At 40.6% G+C, this 25,462-nt stretch overlaps 3 protein-coding genes across 3 annotated transcripts; 2 read left to right on the top strand and 1 right to left on the bottom strand.

Annotated features, from left to right (window-relative positions):
* The first annotated feature begins 490 nt into the window (after positions 1 to 490).
* On the top strand, positions 491 to 8,973 carry palb2 (partner and localizer of BRCA2). Its single transcript, XM_067499300.1, has 13 exons — positions 491 to 571; positions 879 to 979; positions 1,723 to 1,782; positions 1,997 to 2,177; positions 2,462 to 3,952; positions 4,532 to 5,967; positions 6,103 to 6,255; positions 6,380 to 6,462; positions 6,613 to 6,762; positions 6,847 to 6,963; positions 7,745 to 7,832; positions 7,939 to 8,150; positions 8,242 to 8,973. Exons 2-13 carry the CDS (start codon positions 902 to 904, stop codon positions 8,465 to 8,467), a joined length of 4,275 nt encoding a protein of 1,424 aa, XP_067355401.1. The 5' UTR covers positions 491 to 571; positions 879 to 901; the 3' UTR covers positions 8,468 to 8,973.
* Positions 8,974 to 9,602: 629 nt separating this feature from the next.
* plk1 (polo-like kinase 1 (Drosophila)) lies at positions 9,603 to 13,976 on the bottom strand. Its single transcript, XM_067499217.1, has 12 exons — positions 13,850 to 13,976; positions 13,220 to 13,599; positions 12,562 to 12,730; positions 12,107 to 12,251; positions 11,919 to 12,012; positions 11,618 to 11,843; positions 11,435 to 11,477; positions 11,178 to 11,275; positions 10,975 to 11,052; positions 10,654 to 10,808; positions 10,306 to 10,488; positions 9,603 to 10,179 (listed from the first exon to the last, which is right to left on the bottom strand). Exons 2-12 carry the CDS (start codon positions 13,580 to 13,582, stop codon positions 9,985 to 9,987), a joined length of 1,749 nt encoding a protein of 582 aa, XP_067355318.1. The 5' UTR covers positions 13,583 to 13,599; positions 13,850 to 13,976; the 3' UTR covers positions 9,603 to 9,984.
* A 5,443-nt stretch (positions 13,977 to 19,419) lies between these two features.
* On the top strand, positions 19,420 to 24,513 carry LOC137124699 (uncharacterized). The gene is made up of 10 exons (XM_067499793.1): positions 19,420 to 19,666; positions 20,409 to 20,592; positions 20,779 to 20,869; positions 20,941 to 21,043; positions 21,624 to 21,744; positions 22,156 to 22,243; positions 22,704 to 22,795; positions 22,890 to 23,054; positions 23,155 to 23,246; positions 24,437 to 24,513. The coding sequence occupies exons 2-10, from the start codon at positions 20,447 to 20,449 to the stop codon at positions 24,511 to 24,513; spliced, it is 975 nt and encodes a 324-aa protein (XP_067355894.1). The 5' UTR covers positions 19,420 to 19,666; positions 20,409 to 20,446.
* Positions 24,514 to 25,462: the final 949 nt, after the last annotated feature.

Genomic DNA, 25,462 nt, shown 5'->3' with positions numbered 1-25,462 from the left:
AATGTTGCATTACTGCCGACTTTCTCCAGACTAAGTTAATGTTATAGTACTTTTTAATTTAACCTACTTGTATTGACTTCAAATGCGACGCTGAGTGATTAATGAGGAAATATAAAAATGCATTGCCTTATTAATATAAGGTGCTTATAATATTGTAGAAGTTAGCCAACAAGTTAAAATATTACGCTAACGTTAGCTTGTTTTGATAGGATCGTTGTCTGCGTCGTATTAAGTGTTACAATTAACAATAACGTGTATGATGAGCAATCAGATATTTTCCATATTATACATACATTTTCACTTATTTGGTATGGTACGGTAAGACATACTCGTTTTAAGTATTTCCGGAAAACTAGGCCATTTTATGACTTTAGCAAGTACAAAGCAAACCTTCATATATTACAGAGAGCAAAAATGTCTTATTTACCTTTTCCCTTGACTGATCGAGCCATCGGAGCTCCACTGCCCGCGCCTGACTTCATGAGAAGTCGCGGGAAAGTTGAACTAAAATCGAAAACCGTCTGATCGAACATCAAAACAAACTTCTGATGGTCGGACTTATGAAGTCCCCGTAAGTCTACGTTAAACTTTAGTATCAACTACATTGTTGTCATTTATGTGAAAAGTGTCGGCATTTGTGTGTAGAAAATCCTAAGTTTGCTGTTGATTCTCCCCATTTGCTAATGCTGTGTTATTTCATTGTAGCTAGCGTTAAGTTAATTGCACTGTACAGCTAGTCTTCTGGTTTAGTTAACGCTGACAGCTAGCATGAAGCTGAGTAACGCGTTCTTAGAAAATAAACATAACGTTATACTAACAGCGATGGTGAAACCTTAATGTCTGATTAGCTGTGCTATGATTATTGTGATTTATTCTAGTGTGTTAAGACCGAGTGAACAGGATGGAGGACAATGTGGGAGACATCGCGCACTGTGAGGAACAGTTAAGGTCTACACTGTACTGTGATGACAAGGAGAAGGTGATTATCCTTCATTGACATTAATTCATAAAAACATAAGTTATTCATATGTTCTACTTAGGTAAGAGCACCCATGCCACAGCATTTGAGAGTACTTTCACTGCTAGAGGTAAAAGTCTTCATCTAAAGGTGGGGAAAAGTTTAAAAGTACTAGTTTCGTCATATATGTTAAAATGAAGTAAAAATACTCATGATACTAAGTGGATCATTTTTAAGTTATATATTTATTGCGTGATACATACATGATGCATCAATGTGCTCATTACTAGTATGTTGCGGCTGATAAAAGCAGTGCTAAGGATATTTGCGTGTTTGGGTTTTGTGGAGAATTTCTCCTTTTGGGACCAAAAAACAGTTTCAATCCCAAACAGCTAATCATTATCTATTTTTTGGTTAACTCTACACCACAAGCCTAACACCACCTTTTTAATAAAAAATATCATATTCTTTCTATAAAAATATCATGAACTAGTTAATTAGTGTTATTGGTGTGTCAGCACACCAAGTGGTTAAAATCAGCTTCCACCTGATTTTTATACTTATACCTGTACTTTTGTACTCTACAATGTAGATAATCTGCGTAATACTTTTGCTTGATTAAAAGATTTGAAGCGGTACTTCTAATGGAGAATTTTTTTAGGACAATACTTGCACTTGTCCTTCATGACATTATTAAGACCACAAGTGTCAATGTTGTGGCTGATCGCTGTATAGCTTCTTACGTGAACATTTTTCCCATTCAGCTTCGTAGGAAATTGGCACTGTTACAAAGGGAATATTTGAAGACAGCTCGGAGATTACAGGTAAGACATATTGTCTTTCCTTAAAAAGTTGGAATAAAATATATAATAATATAATATTTGAAAGAATGGTACATTAAGCAGGCACACATTTTTTTTAACCAATACTTTTGCTCTGTGTGGAAGGTGAAAAGAAAATGGAAAAAATACATAATTTTTCAATAAACAGTAGTATAGAGGGAATATTTGGCTCATACCCATGTTGGTTTGATGACAGCGCGCTGAGCGTTTGGATGCGGTGCGAAGACATGTGAGAAGCAGGATCACTCAGCAGAATCACAAGGACCAGGAAGATCAACAGGTGGCATCTAACCGCCATCCAAAGCCGTCTTCACTGACACTAAACACCAGCGATGTATCAGCCCGAGGCGTACCTCAGTGCGAGGGGCACTCTGAAGGTGAGTCAGGCCCAATCAGCTGCTTAGTACCATGGCTCTTCCTCAGTACATAACTGCATTTATAATTAGGTACGAATGTATGTTGTAAAATATTAAAGTTTTACAGGAAAGTTTTTTTTTCTTCTTCTATCTTTATCATAACTTATAAATTGCTTCCTGTCTAGCTCTGCACAGACAACATTTTGTGAATCCACTGAGGTCGTCTTAACCCTGAGAAGCAGACAATGTTTTGCCTATAATTACAATGAAAATTAGTATCTAAGTATTTTCTTATGTTTTATAAGGTCCAGCAGATACTGATTACACCAAAAGAAGCCAGGTGATCAGGTTCCTGCTCCCCTCTGATGCTGCTTGTCCTCAGACCCCAGATCCCAGCCATGACGAACCTAGAGGTCACAGACCCAGCCCTGCCATGCGCCTCAGGTCTCAACGCAGCCGCCTACGTTGGGAAAGAAGGAGTGCTGAAGCTGTCAGGATGACAGAAAACAGTGAGGACGGACAAGAGCACAGTGGAAGGATGGAAACGGAAAGAATAGATGGAGAGAAGAAGGAAATCAAATCGGAGGAAACAGAGATTGTGAATGAAAGCGAAGAGCTGTTTTCTGCTTCAGAGTCTGAGTCTCCCTCTCTGCTGCTCACACACTGGAACACGCATGCAAACACAGACACAGGAGATGTGGATGAAAAGGAGGTTCAAGCATGTCAAGAGCAAAGAGAAATGGAATTCAGAGTTGAAGGGAAAAAAGAATCACCACTACAGTGTTGGAACCCTGCTATACACAATGAAGACAGGGAAAAAGACTGTACACTAAATGGAAAAATAAGAGAAATAAAAGGGGGAGAGGATGGTGACAATACTGGAGGAGAGAGTGAAATAAGGCTTTGTGAAAAGACCATTAGTACAGTCACTGAACAAAATGAAGCAGAGAACAAACCTAATGAGAAAGAGCATCATGATAATACCATGGGAATAAAAGAAGAAGAGAGTGGGATGGACGGAGAGAAACAATGTGTGGGCCTCTTAGACTCCTGTACTTTAGTGGAAGGACTACTTTTCCCAGCAGAATACTATGTGCGAACCACCAGGCGTATGGCATCGTCACAGAGTCAGCCTGACATGCAGGCCGTCATTCTTTCTCAGCTGAGCACAGGGCGACATCGCAGGGGCCGGGGCCGCGGCCGCAGGAGAGGTTTGGGCAGGAACACGCAGACCAATGAATGTTTAAATGAACAAACTCAATCAGATTTCTGCCCTCTCACTACTCCATCTGGAGGTCCTTCAAAACTTTCACATCTGCAGGCTACTGATGCATCCACTGAGCTCACCAGCAACAGCCTAAGCTCCAGTGAGATTTCAGATCAGGTCTCCGACAGTCAGAACAAGACAGTTGGCACTTCTCGTCCGGCGAGAGGCAGGAGGACGAAGAGGGCTAGAGGCAGAGGGAGACCCCAGACCCCTCGATCCTTTCTAAGTTTAGACACTAATGATTTAGCCCTTCAACGAACCTTAGACAATTCCCATCCCATCAGCATCCCCGTCTCTCATTCCCTGACTCTTCATTCAGCTGATAAACCACCATCTACTCTCATCGCACAAGAAGTTGTTCCATTGCCAGATAATCAAGAGTCTTCGTCCACCCACAGCACTGCTACCCAGACTTCTTCTGGAGTTAATGGAGCTCAGTCCAAACCTATGTCTGTGCACCTGGAGGAGGTCTATCCCGTCTTTTTGAAGAGCTGTGCCAAAGCTAACAGATCCACAAAGATGAGCAAAAGTAAGTTCTCTTTAATAACGGTATGTGAAAATCTCTGACACCTTTAGCATTTTGTTTATGACTGCACAAATATATGACTTAAAACATGACATTTCTGTGCAAGTCCTGCAACTAGGTGAAGGAACTAAAATGTATAATACTGACATATTCAGTCATTAGGATCAGCACTGGAATTGTGTTCTCTCATTTGAATCAACTTTGTGTTATTGTTTACTGTCTGCAGACCTGTCGGCTTGTCCACTGGTTTAAAGAGTTGTTATGATTTGTTATTTTTGTGAACATAGTCTATGGTGTTTTTAAATTAGTAACATCTATCACCATAACGCACCAAAAGGTGCAAAGATGGCTATTAGGTCAAATCTACTTTTCCCTTGAACAGTTATAGCAAGAACTGAGCATAGTAATGGTCACGAAGATAGAATTTATTGACTGCTGTGTTAGACTGAATTAGTTTTAGCTAAGCTGTAGTTATACAAATGGTACTGACGTAGATAAAGTCATTGTTGGTCTCATTGTCAACTTCGTGTCCTACCTGTCTGCATCATCTCACTTTCTCTTTATTCACTTTGCTTCCAACAGGCACCACCAGCTGGCACTCTCTACTCTTGCCCTCGTCTCCACCTGCCCAAACGTCACTTGGTCCTCTTTCTTTTCAGTCCCCAGTCTCACTCATCAACAACCCAATGAACTTTGACATCCATCAAGACTTCCATCTTCCTGATGACCAGTTTGCCTCCCTGAAGCTACGCAAACTTCGCCAAGTTGCTCTGGAATCAGGGATTGAAAGTTTGACTTCACCGTCTCACATTACACGTAACCGTGAACGTCACTCTGATGCTCACTGCAGCAGTAGCAGTGACCCAGTGTTGCTGCTCCCTCTTCCACTCAGCCTTACACCGACAATTACAGATTCCCCTGGTTTCACGGTAGATAAACAAGCTACAGCACAGTCTGTCCACTCCAGTAACTTGGCAATAGACCTCAAGCCTGCAAGTCAGCAATTAGCTGAAGGGACATCTGGGCAAGGTACCACAGAAACACCTAGAGAACAACAGCCTGAAAACCCCAATTCAACAACTCACACGAGGTCGACAGAATGTGTTTCCGTGGTTGAAGATTTTGTTACCGACTGCGTCAGTCTTGATAAAGAGCACGAGTCTTTAAATTATAACAGTCATAACAGCAGCAGTGGAATCTGTACTAGCAACACACACAGATCGAAAAACCACCTTCAGCTACAGCCTCATTTAAACCTTGTAGACAGACCAGCTGGCAAAGTGAATGACTCTGTCAATGGAAACTCAGATCAACTTAAAATGAAAGAGCATGCATCAGAGAAAGAACCAGATTGTGCTGGTGGACAGGAAACATCCGAGGGAGCGTCTGACAGCTGCACTGCTGCAGAGGCATGTAATGACACTGAAGCTCCAGGAGACTCCGCTGCTATACATCTTGCCAGAGATTCAAGTGAACCTTCTGAAGCCATAACAAGTCCTGTCAGAGACACATCAGTGGAAACTAAAAATCCGGCGAAGGATTTAAGGCACACCAGTGTCCACTCTCAGCTCCTGCAGAGTCCACCTTTGGCTTCACCACCCGGCCCTTTTATAACCCCAAACCTGCCTTCCTCTGCTGTCTTGTCGAGCCCCACTCTACCTTCCCTAGGATTAACTCCCCACCCTGTCTTCCCCCTAACCTCGTCCCCCTCTGCCCCATCTCTCACACTGCCTCCTCCTCACAGCCCATCCATTCAGACCCTCTCCCCTCCAGCTCTTTCACCCTGTCCGTCCTTCACTTCCCTTCATTCAAGCCTCCCTCCTGCCTCTCCCTCAATCCAGAAGCAGTCTTCCTTAGATTCACCAGGTACAGCTGATCATTGTCATCAGGTTGAGCCTCTACGCTGCCTGAGTGCTTCCAGTATCCACCTGCAGAGCTCAGGTGGGCTGGTGGACCCTAGCCCTAGAATAGAAGAGTCTGCAAATGAAAACAAGTTGAGAGGCACATACACCTTGAAGGTGAAATACTTTAAACTTAACTAATCTGTGATTTCAGTGTGCCATTTTAGATTAAAATCAACATTTCTTTCAAAGATTTGTGTTAATCGTTGTTGAATAAATAAAATTTGTGTGTGTGTGTGTGTGTGTGTGCAGGCCCCAGCAGGAGGCTGTCTGGTAGATGCATGCTGTCTGACTGGGCACTCTGGAGGTTTGTTTCTAGCAGCAGCAGGAAAATGGGCAGTGTGCCTGTGGAATCAGAGTTCAACATTTGATTGGAGCCTAATACACACCTGGACCTTCGATGAGGTGAGTTTTAAAGTGACATTGCTCTTTTTAGGTCAACATGAAGATAGCTGTTTTTTGTTTTGCAACAACCGTACTACACAGATTAGCTTTAAAACATCTGTGATGTGTGCCTTTATTTTCACAGCCTGTTATCAATGTCTTTCCTGTCCCTGATGCTGCTGGGCTGATGTGTGTGAGTTTGGGCCAGTTGGAAATAAGAGAAGTGAGGTAAGTACATTCAGACTGCCGGGTGGGAATTTTGTCTGCAGGATTTATGCCATAGTATCATTTTTTTCAGTGGATATACTTAATGGTTTGCACATCATCAGTGTGTTTAAGATTTGCGTGTATGTGAGGGTCTCTGCACTGTTTACACAGGATCCTGTCTTGCTCCAGCCTCTCCCATGTGTTGCTATGTAAGGGGTGCATCCAGGCTGTTGTAGGTGCGTACAAGTCCAAAGTGGTTACCTCGTCCCTGTCAGCAACAGGTTCCACACTGGAAGTGTTTAACGTGTCAGACAGCAGCAGGTAACACACTGTCAGTGCGGTATTTGTCCTCTCTCAGCTACTTCATCAGGACACAGTGGTCTCATTGCCTGGTCTGTCTTTCAGCACGCAGAGCTCTCAGCTTCTCGTGTCTCCTGGTGTTTGTGTTGGGGCTCTTGCTTCAGTGGATGGACTTTCTGATGCTCTCATTGGCACAGATGAGTGTGGGAGCCTCTTTATCTGGTAAGCAGTCAAACCTGGCACCACCTGGCAGTCAAAAGATCGTTGCTTCAAATGCCAATCATGGCCAATTTATTTAGGGCTGTGACACACTAAGCCGGCGCCCTCCAGTGTGTGTGTGTGTGTGTGTGTGTGTGTGTGTGTGTGTGTGTGTGTGTGTGTGTGTGTGTGTGTGTGTGTGTGTGTGTGTGTGTGTGTGTGTGTGTGTGTGTGTGTGTGTGTGTGTGTGTGTGTGTGTGTGTGTGTGTGTGTGTGTGTGTGAATGGGTGAACAAGAAGCAGTGTAAAGCGCTTTGAGTGGCAATAGGTAGAAAAGCGCTATATTACCATTTACCATTTGTAAGTAGCGCTGTGGCTGCCTGTCATCTGCGTACTTACTGCCAGGAAGCTCTCTCTGTGAATGAGACCCACAGCCCATTTCCAAAAGATGTTTCAAACTTATGCAAACAGACATGCCGCCTTTAAAGAGCTACAGGCCAGTGAATGTAATAGATTGTAATGCATAATTACACCATGCCCATCTCCACAAATAGAAGTGAAATGAGTGTGATTTATTTTGTGCCAAGCTATTTTTTAATCTGTTTAGTGAGGTGATTAAGGAGAAAGATAAAACAAATTTAGTGAAAAATGGCTTCAGTAAAAAAGAACAGCCAGCATCCACTGCACCAGAACCCTGGAACTGGCAAAGCTAAATGAAACCTTTTCACAGTTGCTGTGGAAAAGGTCTGTAATACCTACAGATGGAGCTCATGTTCACATTTCAATGTGTTTTTTGTTTATTACAGGAATTTGAAGACTGGACAGCTACTGCAGAGAGTCACCATCGCAGAGGACTTGTCCCACACATCCTGCCTCAGAGGATACTCCTACTGTGTACGTGTGTTTGCTTTTGCATCTAAGACCACTGCCTGTTGTCGTACGAACATCATAACCGTGTAACTCTACAGACTGGATTTTGTAAACGTGTGTTTGTGCACAGGGAGTGTTATTCGTCCTGCTGCAGCATCAGTTGCTCATTTCCCTGGATAGAGAAGGAACAGAGGTCAAAGCAAAAGATCAAATCTTTTCTGAGGAGCCGAATAAAGAGGAAATGAACAAGACTGCCTTGTTCTCCTTGGTTGCTGTTAACCCTCTGAGTGGAAAATCCGTCGTGGCTACCAAGCTGTATCCTCCCAAAGCCTGGTCAGGCAGGTGAGATAAGCTCCGACAGAGGGTAAGATGTGTGTGTTTATTTACCCATTTATGTAACCAACACTCCCGTCCTCCTCTGTTTCTTCTGCAGACTGTGTGAAGCTGACGTTAATAGCTCCAGTGTGGTGAGTCGGAGTCAGAACGGCTGTGTTTGTGTGTGGGAGCTCGGGCATCGGGTGAACTCAAGGATGGTGTGGGCTCCGGAGAGCGAAGGCTGGCAGCTGGCTCGCTGGGGGGGGCCAGATGTGTTAGTGACTGGCCATCACAATGGAGATGTTACTCTACACTACTACAGTCAGAATTCACTCTGCCACTAGATTCTAAGTTTTTCACATGGCTTCAGTTTAAAAACACCCTTAAAATTCTACACCACACGTTTATTCTGATCTGATCCTGAATGCATTGTAAAGGCCTTCTGTGGCTTCTCTTATTAATATTGTTTTTATAGTCTTTATGCAACAATGCTGCTAAATATGCAAATAAATATACTGTAAACTACACCATAAGCAAGTGAAGCTTTACTTAGAAATAAAAGACGCTGAGCTGTTCATGGTGGAGTGCTGCTAAAATATCCAGCATCCAGCATCAGTAACATGTTGGAAATCTCTTAATAAACTTCCCTATCTGCTTGACAGAGTTTTCACGTTTTACACCCCTGTAACTTCAGCCTGGAAACCAGCTCTGCTGTTTTACTACTGCTGCTGTTTGGAATCTTCTTTGTTTACTTGAAAACACATTGGTATGTTATATTTGATAATATATATCTTGCCAAAGTTCGGTTTTATAATTTACTGTACATTAAATGTTTGTTTATTTGATGCTTTTAATTGTACTTTTGTCTATGTTCAAAAGCATGAATAAATTGTTTAGATTAAAAAATCTAAATAGTAATAAATTTACTTGTTCAGGCTCCCGGCACTGAAATATTTTCCGCACTGAAATATAGAGCATGAAAACTTGATGTAGGTCTGCACAAGCCGAACCAGTTTCATCACTCAATAGCAAAGTTTAAGAGTGATAAAAGGAAACGTTTAATCTTGCCAGGGAAACAAACTGTTAGACTTGGTTACACAGTTCTCAACTGTATTCACTTTTTCCCCACACAAAAATGACACCATCCTAAAATAATTCTTGGGCATTCTGAATGTTTTGTTTCAAATTGTATTTTAGACATGGAATTCTGCTGTGCTGAGCTTCATAAGGTTAAAAATAAATAATAAAAAAAAATCTTCAGGAGACACCAAAAGACTGCTTTATCCTACATTAGGACTTTTGGCAGAGCAAGAGAGAGCAAGAGAAAATCTGAAAAACAGATTTTAATACAATTCAATTGAACCAACAGCAGTTTAAGAATGAACCTTCAATCTCAAATCTAGCTTCAGTTTGTACACTTTAAAAAAAAAAAAAAAAAAAAGCAGCAAAAGGCTAATTAAAAATGTGTCTGAAACTAAGTTTTGTCTTATGGAAGGGAATTTTTATTTAAACTTTGGTAAACATTAAACCATCTTTACAATACATATTGAGCAGTATGTACAAGTTTGTACATGTTGAAAGAGACATCTAAAATAGTTATAAAAATGAATTAAAAACTACAGGAAAAATGTACATGATGAAGACATGAACATGTTCCATTTTCTCCATACGACACATAAAACAGACATACCAGCAAAGTTAAGAGTCTGAGTGAATTTCTATTAGCAGGAAAAGGTATAAAATGACGGATTGACAGACCGAAACTCAACTTTCATGCACAAAACATAGCATAATTTTCATTGTACAAACCCAGAGTGATTAAACACGGTCAATAACTGACTTTCTAGGGGTGGGTGGGGGTCTAATGTGCGGCAGTGGAAGGCTTGCTGTCCAGCAATTTCTCTACCATGAGCTTGGCATAACGAATGCGGCTGGACAGCTCCTTACTGCAGCCGAACTCCTCCAGCAGAGACAGCTTGTAGGTGCGAAAGTCCCGCTTTTCGTCAATATAGGTAACTGCACCCATCAGTGGACACAGGATCAGCTTGGTGTGGTCCTGTCAGGGGTTAATGACAACGAAGATTTTTAAAAAGCTAACAATGGAAGTCAGACTTTAAAGGTAAACTTTTAGCAGCTAAATGGAAGTTATTGTTCCTGCAGGACTAGGTTAGGTGTGTCGAACCTGGAAGAAGTTGATCTGAACGGTGCCACTGGTGAGGTACAGGACAATGGCGCTCTTTGTTCGGAACCAGAGGGAAAGATAAGGCAGACGCGCCAACTCATCTCCTTCCCGCCGTGCTATGTTTGCGCCGGCCTTCAACAGGTGCTCGCTCATGTAATTGCGGAAGTATTTCAGCAGTGTTATCTACAAGGAGGTACAAATGTGTTAGAATCAGTGGCGTAATAAAAAGTGGTGATCAGTCTTTAAAAAGGTTATTAGGATGGACACATTAATCCATTCAATTAAGTTAATGTATCATCGCGGTAATGTCACATGCAAAATTCAAATCAAAAGTCTGGAACTGCTGACCTTCTTGTTAAGGGCAGAAGGATAAGAGCACACGCTGAGGTATGACTCGACCGCTGACTTGTCGATGTACTGAAGACTGTCTCCGTCGGCGTACATGATCAGGCGCGTGTAATCATTGAAAAGCACGCCCACGCTGTTGTCACACAGCTGGTAGCCTGAACAACACCAGAAATTAATTTAATCATCAATTATTCCTCTGCACTTCATCTCTTCATCATCTACTGTTTTAGCAAATCTTAGCAAAACTCAAGAGAAATTAAAGGGTCGGAAAAGCATGAGTCTAGCTGGCAGACGGAGGTGGAATAAGAGTTTGATACTTACCCAATCCATACTTGTCAGAGTAGTCTACCCATTTGCTGATCCAGAAAACGGGGATACATGCAGGGTCCTCTGCCTCTTCTGTAAACACACAAATACAAGTTCGGCTTTTCCACGTGCAGAGTTCACATAAGCAAAAACAACATAAAGGTTTAAAACGGGCAACACTGAAATGACCCGTTAACTAAACTGGAGTCTTCACTCACCTTGGCGAATGACAGCCTTCTCAGAGGGCTTGGCAGCAATGATGCTGTTAAGCTGCTGCAGCATGTTTTTTAGGTGGCACTCTGGTGGCTCAGCCTCTCTGCACAGGGACCAAACATACATCTACATAAATATCCAGTTCTTGTAGAATGAGTCTCAGTGACTGACTGCCTCCAAAATTTCTAATTTTCCTAACTGAGGACAGTTGCTATTTATTTAGAAACTTCCTGAGTATGTGCATCTTAAACAAGCACCTCACCTCTGCACAGGCTCTTCCTTCATGTCCACCTTCTCTGTGCCTGCTGTAAAGATAAGTTTAACACTCCTTCAGACAACACGTTAACAGCATTGCTATATTGTGTGAAATCTATATATGTCAGCATTGTTAGAATAACCCAAAGACTTTCGAAAGTTAGTCACTGTGTGCTGATGGGACTATTACCCTTGTTGTTAATAGCCGTCAATGGGCGTCTCTGGCCAAGCTCGGCAGCACTGGAAGGGGCAATCGAAAACCGCGGGGGCACAGTGAGGCAAGTAGTGGGGAGGCGTGTGGGAGTGTAGCCTGATGTAAAAAACTCGTCTGTAAGCAGCTCAGCAACAGTGGGCCTCTGGGCAGGATCAGCATGCAGCATCCGCTTGATAAGAGAAGCTGCAGATGGGTTGATGTGCTGCAGAGAGATGTAAATTTAGGATTCAGCTAATTTAAGGGGAATAAATAAAATAATCTGAACACTCCAGCTTACCCAGGGGATGGTGTAGTTGTTTTTCTTAATGCGATTGTAAGTCTCTTTCAGACAGGAGGTCTCAAAAGGGGGTTTACCCACCAGCAAAGTATACCTGAGGAAAGCATACAGAAGGATGCTGAACTAACTGGGCTTTTAAACCATGTTGGACAGAGCCATTCTTAGGTGGGACGGGTTTTCAGACTTACAATATACAACCAAGTGACCAAACGTCGACTTCGTAGCTGTGGCCTTTCTTACAAAGCACTTCAGGTGCAATGTAGTTGGGCGTTCCACACAAGGTCTTCTTTCTCTCACCATCGAACTCAATCTTAGTAGCCAGGCCAAAGTCCCCTAGGGAAGAATGAAACAATAAGTTTTTGTAAATTAAATTAAAAAATTTAAACATATTGCTTGTTAATTCTAGGGACATTTCTGTTCTTAATGTGCCATTTTCCATTTGAAAGCTAATTTGTGCATTTGTTCTTCATGAGAAACCACTGCTCTGTAGAATCCACTCATCCAGGAAGTATGACAAATTTCTGATGTGCGGACCCGATGTGTCCTATTCTTTATTACTAGACTGACAGGTTTTGTTTGATAAATGTCACAGCTGTCTTAGGAATCACAAGAAAACTGAAGTTAAGTTTACAGTAACATTTACCTATCTTGACTGCCATATCATCATTTAGGAAGATGTTGCCCAATTTCAAATCTCTGTGGATGACTCTGTTGTTGTGCAGGTACTGGACACCATTGAGCAGCTGTGTCATAAAGTAGCGAGCCTCTGGCTCAGTTACAGCCTTACGACGCTTGTGCAGCTCCAACAAGGACTGAAAGAGAAGAGAAGAGGGCTAAGTATCCATAACATGAAACAGCTGGAAAATACTATAACGTGCTTGAGATCAAGTCCATTGCTCTCGTTTTTTGTTTTTTTTTGCTTCAACTTAAAACATAAAAGCTCAGTTTGGGAATAACTCAGGCTTCAAAAGGGGCCTTATTTAAAATAACCCGAAACCTAAAGTGAAGGACTGGCCAATAAATCCAAAGCAAATATTTGCGACGTGAGCAGGGAAGCAAAAACCATAACGTTAAATTCAGGGAAATACATCTGCAACAACAAGTGACGTATGGTATAATGGCTGTTTTACTGTTACATAGTGAAGAACTGAAACAAAATATAAGCATGATCCTATTTTTCTTTGCTTTTCCTATAGATTTAACACATCCACTGGGACAACGGAAGTGACCGCCGTGACAGCCGTTGGTTCTGAGATGTAGGTTATTTTGAAGACAAAGCATTCATGTCCTTTTATACTCACCCTTCTCCTGCAGATTTCCAGGACAACAAAGACGAAATCGTCGTCTTCAAAAAACCCGTGGAAACCAACGATGTTTGCATGATTCAGACTCTTGTGAATGGCGATTTCCGATGTCATTTTCTCCCGCTGATGTTGCTTCAGGATCAGAGTCTTCGGCACGATTTTTCCGGCAAAAACTTGCTTCGTCTCCAAGTCCGTGATTTCGTAGCACTTTGCAAACCCCCCTTTTCCGAGGAACCTTCCTCTGCTGTATCTCCTCATTTTGCGGGGGTCCACTAGGAGATCTGGAATCTCTTTGAGAGGAGCTGATTTCGGGTCGACATGTGCGGCCGGGTTGGCCGGCTTCGGAATGCCTGCGCTCATTCTAGGTTCGAGGTGCTCTTCGGTGAAATAAAAAGAAACGATTAAAACTCTTCGAAAGTCGAAGTATCGATAACAGATGCAAATACCAAACTAATGTTAACACTAACGACGGTAGTTCAGGCTTAGAAGCTAACTGTTAGCTTACTCTCAAACACTTCACAATTCAAATAAAAACTAACCTCAATCACTCCTGAACCCAAACGTTACTTAATCATTTGATTAAATATGTAAAACCTACTACATATGAATCAAAATGTTCGAAAATACCTGAGAATGACTTTAAATAAACCACCAACTTGGTCCCTCGATATCTGAAGCGTTAACCCGTTCTGCCTTTGGCAAGTCTCTGGCACAAATTTAAAATGCTGCCTCAGTCGTTACAGCGCACTCTGATTGGTCCGCTAGATTTAAATTCCAAGGCGGTGTGGCAAAGCATTGTGGGAAGATTAGTGCAAAAATAGCCAATCACTGCTCGAGACAGTCACATTCTGCTCTGTTATTGGCTGAAACTCTGTGTGGTCGTGTGTTTTTTTTCTAATACACTGTGCTCATGGGAAATGTAGTCGGGGTGGGATTTAATAATTCAAACAGTTGTTCAGTTGTGGGTTTGGTAGATATTTTTTTCGGAGAGTCTGAAACTCCAATTTAGTTAACAGATCATTTCAGTGTTGCCTGTTTTTAAAGCTTTATATGTTCTTTTAGGTCAACTACATGTGGCAAAGCCTAACTTGTATTTGTGTGTTTACAGAAGAGAGAGAGGATCCTCCATGTCACCCCCATTTTTCTGGATCAGCTAATGGGAAAAGTACTCCCAGTATGGATTTTGTAAGTATCAAACTCTTATTCCACGTCCGTCTGCCAGCTAGACACATGCTTTTCCAACACTTTTCCTTTGTCTTGGCTATTTTTGATTCTTACAAACACTAAGCTAAGAGTTCATTATTATTCATTATTCATGTGTCCTCAATATCTGGTTGGATTTGGTTGCATGAAGCAGCAAATTAAGCACTTTTTTGTACGTTGGAGTAACATCTTTGTATTTAAGGTTTATATCATTTACGTTCATTTATAAATCCTGTGTATGTAGGTCGATTACTGCACAGAAATAAAAAGTTTACTGTAGAAACTGTGGAGCACTGGCTAAATCAGATTTGAACTTTTTTTTTTATGAAGCAGTAGGTAATGAAGTGCAGAGGAGTAATTGATGTTTAAAATTTCTTGTGGTGTTCAGGCTACCAGCTAAATTGAATTGGTGGTGGCAGGGTATGCACTTGTTTAAGACAGACCAGTTTGGGAAAATGAGGACTAGACCTGTTAAGTCAGGACAGTCTAATGCAAAGAGTGTAATATATATTGTAATGAACTTGTTGTTTGGTCACAAATTTGGTCACAAAGTGAGTTAAAAGAGAAAAATACTTACATGTCATGTATACTTAATATGTAAACATATGAGAATGGTGGTGTGTTTAACAAGGGATTTTTGACATTTAATTCTTGAGATTGAGAAGCTTCTTAGTGATGAACATTTCTTGTGACAATTTACATTTACATTTAGTCATTTAGCAGACGCTTTTATCCAAAGCGACTTACAAGTGAGGTACAAGGCAGCAAAAATCTAAGTCAAGGAGAAATATATAGTTGCAGTGTCCCTTGACATTCTTTGTCAGAGACTCCGATATACAACAGTTTGTACAAAACATTTGAGAATAAGTGAAATCAGTAAGTTATAATTTTTTGTGCTTTCTTTCAGTTGTAAGATGTAAAATATAGATTTGGAATAATTTCTGTGTTGTGTTTTTATATAGGCTCTTGGACAGCCATCGTGTGGAAAATCTAAATTCAAAGCAGGCAATGACAGATTGGATGAAGAGAGCATAACCATATCTGTCTGCAGAAACTGCATTTTTGTTTAGTGGTTTATTGATTTTTGAATTGTAAAACTCTTGACACTCGAGGATACTTAATTGCCTCTCATAAAATTCTTTATATGTTTCAACACAAAGTTCTAATCATAACAATTTTTCTTACCATTTTATCTACCTGTTTTTGTTACAGGCATCCACATCCTTCGTGGAGAGGTATTTGCCTACCCTCTGTACCTCCAGAGCCAATTGGTAAAGAGCACAAAAAAGTTTGTTTGTCCCAATGTCATGTGCAAATACTATCCATATGTACAGAGGGTAGTGGAAACGGTTCCTGAACTGCAGTGTGTCTTGCAAATGCAGCCATTTTTGTCAGTAATGCATGGAAAAGGACACCCAACAAAATGTGACATAAAAATGCTTTTTTATGGGCTAATGCTATATATTTATAAATGTAGTTGATTCTCAACTGTAATTTGACTATTTACGACTAAAAAAGTAAATGTATTAAGGTATTATACAAATGCAAAGGGCTTTGTTCTAGGTTTGACAGTAGGAGAGGAGGCGGAAGCTGTCAATTCTTACCTGTCTCATGTGGCAACAAACACAAAATACATGTCTAAAGCAAGTGAGTGGCAGATTTCCTGATCTTCATGTTTTTTCTTTGGCCCATTGTTTTTTAATCATTTGCTTAAAAGAGAACCAAGTTCATGCTCGTGGATGGAACTTGAAGAAGCAGAACCTGCACTGATACTTGTCTCAAAGATATATAAAGGTACTTTTTGTTACATAGATTTATGATTGTTTTTCAGGTTTCCTTTTGTCCAATTGTACAAACATGGAGCATTTGTGATCAGAATCATATCAGAAAGGTTCACTACAAAGTATGCTAGTATGACACCCCAAGAAAAGCACCATGAGCACTCTGGTTAGATTTGTAAAAGAAATTTTGAAAAATGGGAAGAATTTACATTGACAGTAAGAACAATATGATGAAAATAAGAAATGAAAGTAGTAGTTAGCACTGGAGATGGCAATGGTGTATTGAAGTAAACTAACATTACATGAATTATGTTTTGTAATATTTTATTTCAGATGTAGACATATTATAATATTTCAAAGTTATATTGCAGGGATTAAATGAAGTGAATGGACCAGGTAAGTAAGACTGTGGAATAACACTGACGGAGGTATGCAGTGGGCAATATGAGGTCTGTTTTCTATCAGCTGTGTACTTCAGCTTTTTAAAAGTTAAACTGCCTCAGGAAAAGCTGTTTCTGTGTCTGCTTGTGGAGGTGTCTATTGCTCTTTGTCTTTTCTCCTGACCTTTTCAAGCAGTTCTGGTCATAGATTCAATGAGAGTGTCCAGGGTGGGATGTCAATAAGATCTTCTCCGCTTAGTACAGACATGCCCAAAGTTCGGCCTCCGGGCCAAATGCGGCCCGCCTTCATATTTCCACTGGCCCGAAGCCTCTGTCATAAAATCAATAAGGTATGGCCCGCCAGTACTGTTATCCACAGTATAAAATACACGCGTAAAAAAAAAGCAAGTTTATATTTCACCACAAGATGGCAGTACACTTCAGACACCGCTCAGTTACTGATTTTTTTTGTGAGGAGTGGACAGTGAAATGAACTTGAGGTAACAGCTACTTGACCTCCAGAGCCTTAAGGAACAAACAAGAGGGACAGATTTATTTAATTCTGTTTGTTCCGCCGTAGATGACATAAAACTACAGTGGAATAAAATCACGGGGATTATTACGGATGGCGCACCTGCCATGGTTGACGAGCACAGTGGATTATCAACTCTGGTGTGTAACAAAGTCAGCGAAGAAGGAGGTCAAAGCTATAAAACTCCATTGTATTATTCACCAACAAGTTCTATGTGCCAAACATGTGAAATATGATCACGTTATGAAACCGGTGATAAAGGCTATTAATTATATTCGCCCCAAAGCCCTGTGCCACCGCCAGTTTCAACAATTTCTACTGGACATTCACGCTGAATACGGAGATGTTGTGGATCACATTGATGTAAGATGGCTCAGTCGGGGGTCTGCACTGCATCGTTTCTACTTTCTTAAAAAGGAAATTGGACAATTCTTGGCAAAAAGAGACAACCGATGGTTCAACAGCGTTTCAGAGATTTTGCAACTATTGAAAAGGAGATCACGCTTTTTTCCGCGGATCCCAGTGACGTTCCAGCCCACCTGCAGTTGGAGCTCACTGAGCTGCAGTGTGACACGGAGTGTCGCAGCCGGCACCAACAACTCCCTCTAGTCAACTTTTACCAGCAGCTGGATAAAGACAGGTTCCAAGAGATTCGAACATTTGATAAGAAAATGTTGAGCTTATTTGGCTCGACATACTTGTGCGAGAAGACATTCTCAGTTATGAACATGAATAATAACCGTGTGAGAACAAGACTAAGCGACTCCCACCTCTGTGACATTGAAACCACCGTTTTTGAGCCAGACTTGCCCAGTTTACTGCAGTGCAGATCTCAGTATCCCCCTTCGCATTAATGCAGACATGCTATTTCTTGATTCTGTTGAATAAAGGTTTGAGTTTGAGTCAAATTTCATAAAATACTTGCATTCAATTTATTTTTTTAACCTACATTTATCCAGGTCAGGCAGTTATCAGATCTACCTAGCAGCAGAAAGCATAGTAAAACAAAGCAAAAAAAAAGGAAATACAATAAAAAAGCAACCCCCCCCCCCCCCCCCCCCCCCCCCCATCGGTGGCATGTAAAATTCATGCTGGCCCGTATGACATTTTTTTACGTCAAACCGGACATGAAACTTTTTACTCAATCCGTTATTATCTCTGCTATCTTCAGAATGTGCAACTACCCGTATTTGTTACCTACTTATCAGACTCCACCCAATTTCAGTACAATTGCAATGGTGGTTTGTCGAACTGAATGTGCTACAACGAAGAGCTTTAGTCTGATGTGTACAGCTCTGAGGTGGCCCTGTGCTGATGCTCAGAGGGGGGGAGGGGTGTTTTCCCAGGCTCATAAACTGCCTGCTATCTTTCAGAACAATTCAGATCTACAGTGATCAGTCAATAATCATATATGTTAATTAAGTTAAACAACACACAAATAATTTACTGTCATATTTACCCACCCTTGAGAAAATGACCAATGAGAGTATGATTTGTTTGTGTAATTTCCATTTTGAATAAAGTGGTTGTAAAAGAACAAAGGAAAAAATAACTGCGGAAAACTGTAAGCATTTTATTTCCATAGTTTAATTTCAAACAGAGATTTGAAAATGTTTTCTAGTTGGAGATGTTAAGCTGTAATTAGTTTTTTCTCATCGAATAATCACGTCGAATAACATCCAGGTCAATGTAAGTTAAATTGAACTTTATGTGCCACTGACTCAGTCACTTTAACATTATTGCCTAATGGGGCGTTTCTAGTGCCAGAGATTTACGTAACATTACTTTAAGTGAATATTTGGGGTTTTTTAAACTTAATTGTTCTCTGGATTTGTGTCTAAACTATATCGGCTCCTTTTCGGTTTGCCTGGCCGTCGTGGGATTTGGTAACAGAAACCTTAACGTCAACTGGTAGTTAGTAGTTAACAGACTGCTGTAACAGGCCAAGCTGGGCAGCAAATATAAATCTGAGTTTGCAGAAACTTTACCGACGTCCTTTAGCTCTTCAGAGAAAGAACAAGTCGATCTTGTCAAAAATCGGGTCTGGGGGTTGTTGACAACACACCTGTTGCACAGCAGCTTGCAGATTTTGCACACCACACAGCACACAAGCAAAAATATATATATATTGGAATATCATCACTACACACACACAGCAATGTTCATGTAGCATCGGAAAGAGGATATGAAAGTAAGAAAAGTGAACAATTTTTATCGTGCACACGAGGGCGGTGCTTATACAGTCAACGTGAAACAACTAGCATTCTGTGATCCCACAACATTAAAAAGCCGAGACATTTACTTGGACAAACCAGAAGCTATTAGACCATTCTTACAGCAGACACGTAGGCTAAGCTTGTCTGATGGACTAAAATACTGCTGTAATAAGATAGTTTGACAATTTTAACATAGAAGAAAACATTGTACACGACTTGCTTGGCATGAAATTGCAGAAAGAAGCAGTTAACACAAAGGTGTGAACAAAGTGGATCTTTTAGCTGCTGAAGAGACAAACATTTCTTTCAGGATTTGGACACATGCACATTCAGTAAGTACAAATGTTCATCAAAAAAAACTGAGTCAAAATGTGTATCAAACAAGTTAATAAAAGGTTTCGGTAAAATAATGACAATTATATCAGTGCTAAAGTTTTGATGTTCATTGAAAAAATAATTTAAAATGAACTTTAAATAATTTCTGATGAGGGAACATTTGTACTAACTGAATGTTAATTGTTGTTTCTGACAGCCTACTTTTAGCTAGAAACATTGTTCAAACTTTAAAACATTCATCTTATTAAGAACGTGTGCTTCCATTCAGCTTTTTAGCATCTTTTGGACTTTTTAAAATATTCAGCTTTTTTCAGCAATTTTCTCTCATTCAAATGCACTCTACTCTTCAGCTTTGTCTAAAAAGTAACGTATCAAGGACTCTGTAATCAGCTTCTGTTTTACTACACTACACTTTTACACACTACACTTTACAGAACTTTAAATACTTGTAATATTTGAAAATGAAATGCAGTAACGACTAAGTAGTAGAGTACATGTCTAAGATCCAGAAACATGACACAAGTTATGACACACGGTTTAAAGTGGGAAATACTTGTTTTGCTCTGTGGTCTCCTCTGCTGCATTTCCGTTTTTGCATCTTTTGTTCGTCACCATAACAACATATCTTTAAAGGAGGAAATTCAGGAACTTGAGTGAGAGTGAGTGGAGCTGTGCTTGTGGTCACACAGTGTTAAAGACAAATCAGTGAAGGGAAGAGTGACACTTCTTTCATTTCAGATAAAACCAGACAAACAGCAGTGAGTGAAAGCGCATCTATGGGTTCCCAGAATTCTTCCACAGAAGCCGAGCTTCTATCCGGGTCACCTGAGCCGGAGCAGGTAGACTCATTTGTCTGTCCCACTGTTCCTGAGGTGCCTGTGAGCCATGTGACGGAGCTACTAGAACTTTCCCCAGACACACAGTACGTCAAAAACCAGTATTTCTCAAGGGTTAATTAATGGTTGTGAACCTTATGGCCACAAAGTCCTCATCAGGTCGGCTGATTCTCTAAAACTACTGTGGTTTAAAGTATTACATTTAGTACTAAGTGTCAAGCTGCTTTCACATGCTCATGTAACATTTTCACTTTTTAACTCTGATTTCACAGTAGTATATTCAGTCCCAGATCAAATCCAGAAGATTTTTTAATCTTGGAGGAGCTTATGTTGGGGATTTTCTTTGACAACACTATTGTGAAAGTGAGTAGAGCTTTTCCTCATTATGTATTCACTTTAATGTCTGGTGGAACTGACTCAGTGTCTCACTGTAGGAGGCCTTAAAGATGGAGAAGCAGAAGCTAAATGAAGAGCTTTTCTTCAGTTCACTGCCTGATAGTCTCCTGACACTGCACAAGTCCAGTCAGGATGACACAGGTACAACTACAGTAACATCGTACTGTAAAACACGTTCAAATACATAATGATAAACCAGCTTTGTTAGCCTTAAAAATCTCTATAATAAATTCTTCCAGAAAATCTGAATATCACAGAACAAAGACGTTTAGCTAGACTTTGAAAAATATCTGTTTACTATTATGATTAATATAATTCTGTAATTTTTTTATTTCTGTCTTTTATACCGTCTGAGAAAACCAACTGATTGTGTCTTTCACACAATATTAAATTTAGGCCCATAGACAATCAAATATTTTACAAAGAAAGGTTTTAAATGTTATTTACAGGTGTGGACAGACCTTCAGAGAGAGAGTCACAAGTTTAGTTTCACATGGAAATAGACTAAGTGATTATCAGATTTAAAGATTAGTATTTTTGTCTTCTAATTTTGGTTCCTTGCAACTTTACTTCACATTTTTCTTTATATTAATTTGACAAATTACATGTCAGACGTGTGGCTAAAAACACCAAACTGTGCTTGTTGTCACACAGTGTTAAAGACAAATCAGTGCAGGGAAGAGTGACACTTCTTTCATTTCAGATTTCAATTCTTCCACAGCAGCCGAGCTTCTATCCGAGTCACCTGAGCCCGAGCAGGTGGACTCGTCTTTCTGTCCCAATGTTCCTGAGGTGCCTGTGAGCCATGTGACAGAGCTACTAGAACTTTCCCCACAAATACAGTACGTCACAAACCAGTGTCCCTAAAGGTCTAATTAGTGGTTGTGGAGCTTATGGCCACAAAGTCCTCATCAGGTCGGCTGATTCTCTAAAACTACTGTGGTTTAAAGTATTACATTTAGTACTAAGTGTCAAGCTGCTTTCACATGCTCATGTAACATTTTCACTTTTTAACTCTGATTTCACAGTAGTATATTCAGTCCCAGATCAAATCCAGAAGATTTTTTAATCTTGGAGGAGCTTATGTTGGGGATTTTCTTTGACAACACTATTGTGAAAGTGAGTAGAGCTTTTTCCACACAGTCCTCATCAGGTTGTCGGATTCTCTAAAACTACTGTGGTTTAACTATTACATTTAGTACTAAGTGTCAAGCTGCTTTCACATGCTCATGCACCTGTGTGTTTGTGTGCAGTAACGTCGTGTCTACAGCGAAACTAGGCTGTCGACTGGATCTTAAAGTAATCGCTTGCAAGGCGAGGAACGTAGAATACAACCCAAAGGTACACACACACCTGAAAACACACACCTGAAAATGGGAACAGAGGTGGAACAAGTACACCAACTACGCTCAAGATAAAAGTACAAATACTTGTTTTTAAAAAGTACTCCATTACAAGTAAAAGTGCCATTTCAAACACATGCTCTGAAATGTACTTTAAAACTACAATAAACAACTTATGGGACTCAAGCTAGTTGTAGCATGAGACTTAAAATTAGCCCATCACATACTGTGTGCATTCAAACCTGTGTGCATTGCACACGGGTAAACCGTGTAAATGGGTAAACCCCCTAACACAGGCGGTTAGCCCCAGACTGAAAGAGGAACATACTGGTTTGTAAAAGTCTTAACTAGTTGCCTACTGCATGTACACATTCTGTTTTAGCCTTTTAAAAATCAAGCTGCTTTGTGAACCTTCCTGTTTTAAAGAGTGACACTTTGAGTTTGTTGTGTTGTTTCAGGTTTGCAAGGTGCTAATCATGAGGATCCGTAAACCCCGGACCACAGCCATGATCTATGCAAATGGGCATGTTACGTGCACAGGAGCTAAGAGGTCTGACGGCCTGTCTGTCTGTCTGTCTCATTCTAGTACTACAAGACAGTTTTGAGGACAGCGAGTTAACTTGTCCTATGTGCATTTTGAGTAGTGAGGAGCAATCGCGGGTGGCGATCAGGAGGCATGCTGGCATTGTGCAGAAGCTGGGCTTTCCCGTCTCTGTGTTCAACTTCAAGATCCAGAACATAATGGCCACCTCCAAAAGCTTCCCAGTCAATTTTGAGCAACTGCTGCTTGCCTACCCTCAGTACTGCAGGTCAGCACAACCGCAGCCTTCCAGCTGATAAATCCTGTGAAAGTACTTGTCTGGACAGTTTGCTGCTGTAATGTCTGTGAAAACTGTTCACTCTTCCCAGTTATGAACCAGAGCTATTTCCTGGCCTCTTCTTCAAGATGGAACCTGGCATCACTGTGACCATCTTTGCATCAGGGAAAATGTCTCTTTGTGGTAAGTGAGCTGCCTTTGAGTTCACACTTTGGAATTAATGTGGTGAAATACCACAGAGCACAGCAGCAGTTCCTGATCATTCACAGGAAGTGTTTTCAAATAGCAGGTTCTAGTGTGCGCTGAAGAAATTCAAGGGGTCCTGAAGGTAGTTCTTGTTGTCAATGAGAATGTTTTAGAATTTCGAATGGAAATCTAGTTGGAATTACGGACGTTTAGGAAGGGATCCTTAAGGAATTATACTTTAAGGATTTTATAAATCTAGAGGGCACTCAGCTGCATCTACAGGCAATGTAGGCGGTTCTAGAGGTCCTGTGATTAGTCAGTACAGTATGAGGATTCTTTTAGTCTATAAGGTGCTTCTAGCAGTGAGTATTCGGTAGTTCTAGTGCTCCTTTAATACTTTCTAAAGGTCTGGTATGTGGGTCATGTAGGTAGATATGGATGAATCTGTTAAACTGCAGTTCTCTAAAGGTTTAGTGAGCATTGAGGTAGTAGTGTTCCATTAGGAGTTGTGGTCATTACGGAGGTTCTCAGGTTCTTTTACGTAATTGTAGTGTTGTGGTCATTCAGGTTATGAAAGTCCTTTGGAACGTCATATAGGGCCTTTTTAAAGGGTTTCCGGCCTATTTGATGTGGCAAGTTTGAAAATTTGTTTACAGGTCACTGTAGGTTATAGAGAATGCGAAGTTGATGTCACGCTGCGTTAATTGTTGGGGGACAAAAGCACAGGCCTGTAGGTCAGTTCTGCGGAGGTTTTGTGTTCCTTCTGTCACGATTCTGAAAAGCATCTCCAGTGTGGGTCTGTACTGCTGCCATAGTGGGTTGGATTTAGTTTAAACATCATTGTGTTTACATTTTTCCAGGAGGAGACTCTCTTCTTCCTCTTTATCTATAATAATCTCTGTCCAATTCCTATCATTTAAAGTATTCTGTAGCCAAACAAAAGATGTTCAGGTAACCCATTCTAACCACTGTAGCAGGTACAGGCAAACCACATAGACCACAAGATGTTGCCCATGTCCCCCCAACACTTAAAACAATGTGGCAAAACTTATGTCATGTTCCTGAATCTGTATGAACCCTTCATGTCTATGGAGATGCTCAGTCATCTAGATCATGGTCATTACTGAAGTACATTTTCAAATATTGCAAGTACATAAAGTTCTGTAAAGTGTTGTGTTTGATTCTAGGAGCTAAAACAGAAGCTGATGTCTACAGAGTGCTTGATAGCGTCTCTTCAATCTTGAGCAGCTTCAGGAGGCAGTGAGAGACTCACCAATCAGCAGGAGCTTCCGTTCCCATTTTGTTTTACAGTCTGCAGTGTCCCGGAGACAAATGCTCTTTTAATAAACAGCTTTTAACATTCAGACTCGACACAACTCCTTATTAACATTTACATTTAGCTACAGGAGCTGTCAACATCCTGATCTCAGCCCTAAGGTCTAGTCACGTATGACCTGATGCTTGGGAATGTTGGTGATGTCTCTTAACTTAATTCTATGCAAATCGTTGAACATACAATTATCAAAACACGGCCAATGCTGGAGAAGATCTCCACTGTGAAGCCTATTGAGCAAAGCATGTGCAACTAAGTAGATGCATTTCCTCTGAAAACTACTAGACACAGTCTGTGACATCACCATACAAACTAATTCAGGCTCATGACTGTATTATCAGTGCAATATTTGTAAGACAGCAAGAGACTTCAGCAAAACACGATTTCTATTTCATGTCATTTGTTAACACAAGTAAAAGAAACAGACTATTGTCGCTCACTGCAACAAATGTGCAGACAAAATCAGCTAAGGTGCACAAACAGGTATGATTGCGATCTAAAGTGAAGTACAAACATTAAAAAGCAGCGACAGAATAAAACATTTGTGTTGACCCCCTGCAGAGAGTTTGAAGCACCGCCACCTCTAATTAGACCGATTATAATCACTGTGTTGAGCTGTCGTCCAATGTTGGGCCATCGTTGAGAGTCACCCAGCAGTATTTAAAGTAATTCATCAGCTTATCTCTATCATTACCAGCTGCAACATTAATGAAGCAATAATGTTATTCTAATAAAATAACATTCATTTATTTGATGTCTAATGTCACAAAAGTAGTTTGAGCTAGTAATATTGTACTTTTTCTGTAGTATCATTTTGAATGCAGGACTTTTCCTTATAGTATTGATATACTGTGGTGTTTCTACTTTTACTAAAGTAAAT

Source organism: Channa argus, chromosome 3 (assembly GCF_033026475.1).
Source record: "Channa argus isolate prfri chromosome 3, Channa argus male v1.0, whole genome shotgun sequence".
Classification (NCBI taxonomy): domain Eukaryota; kingdom Metazoa; phylum Chordata; class Actinopteri; order Anabantiformes; family Channidae; genus Channa; species Channa argus.
This window is presented reverse-complemented; position numbering and strand designations above follow the sequence as displayed.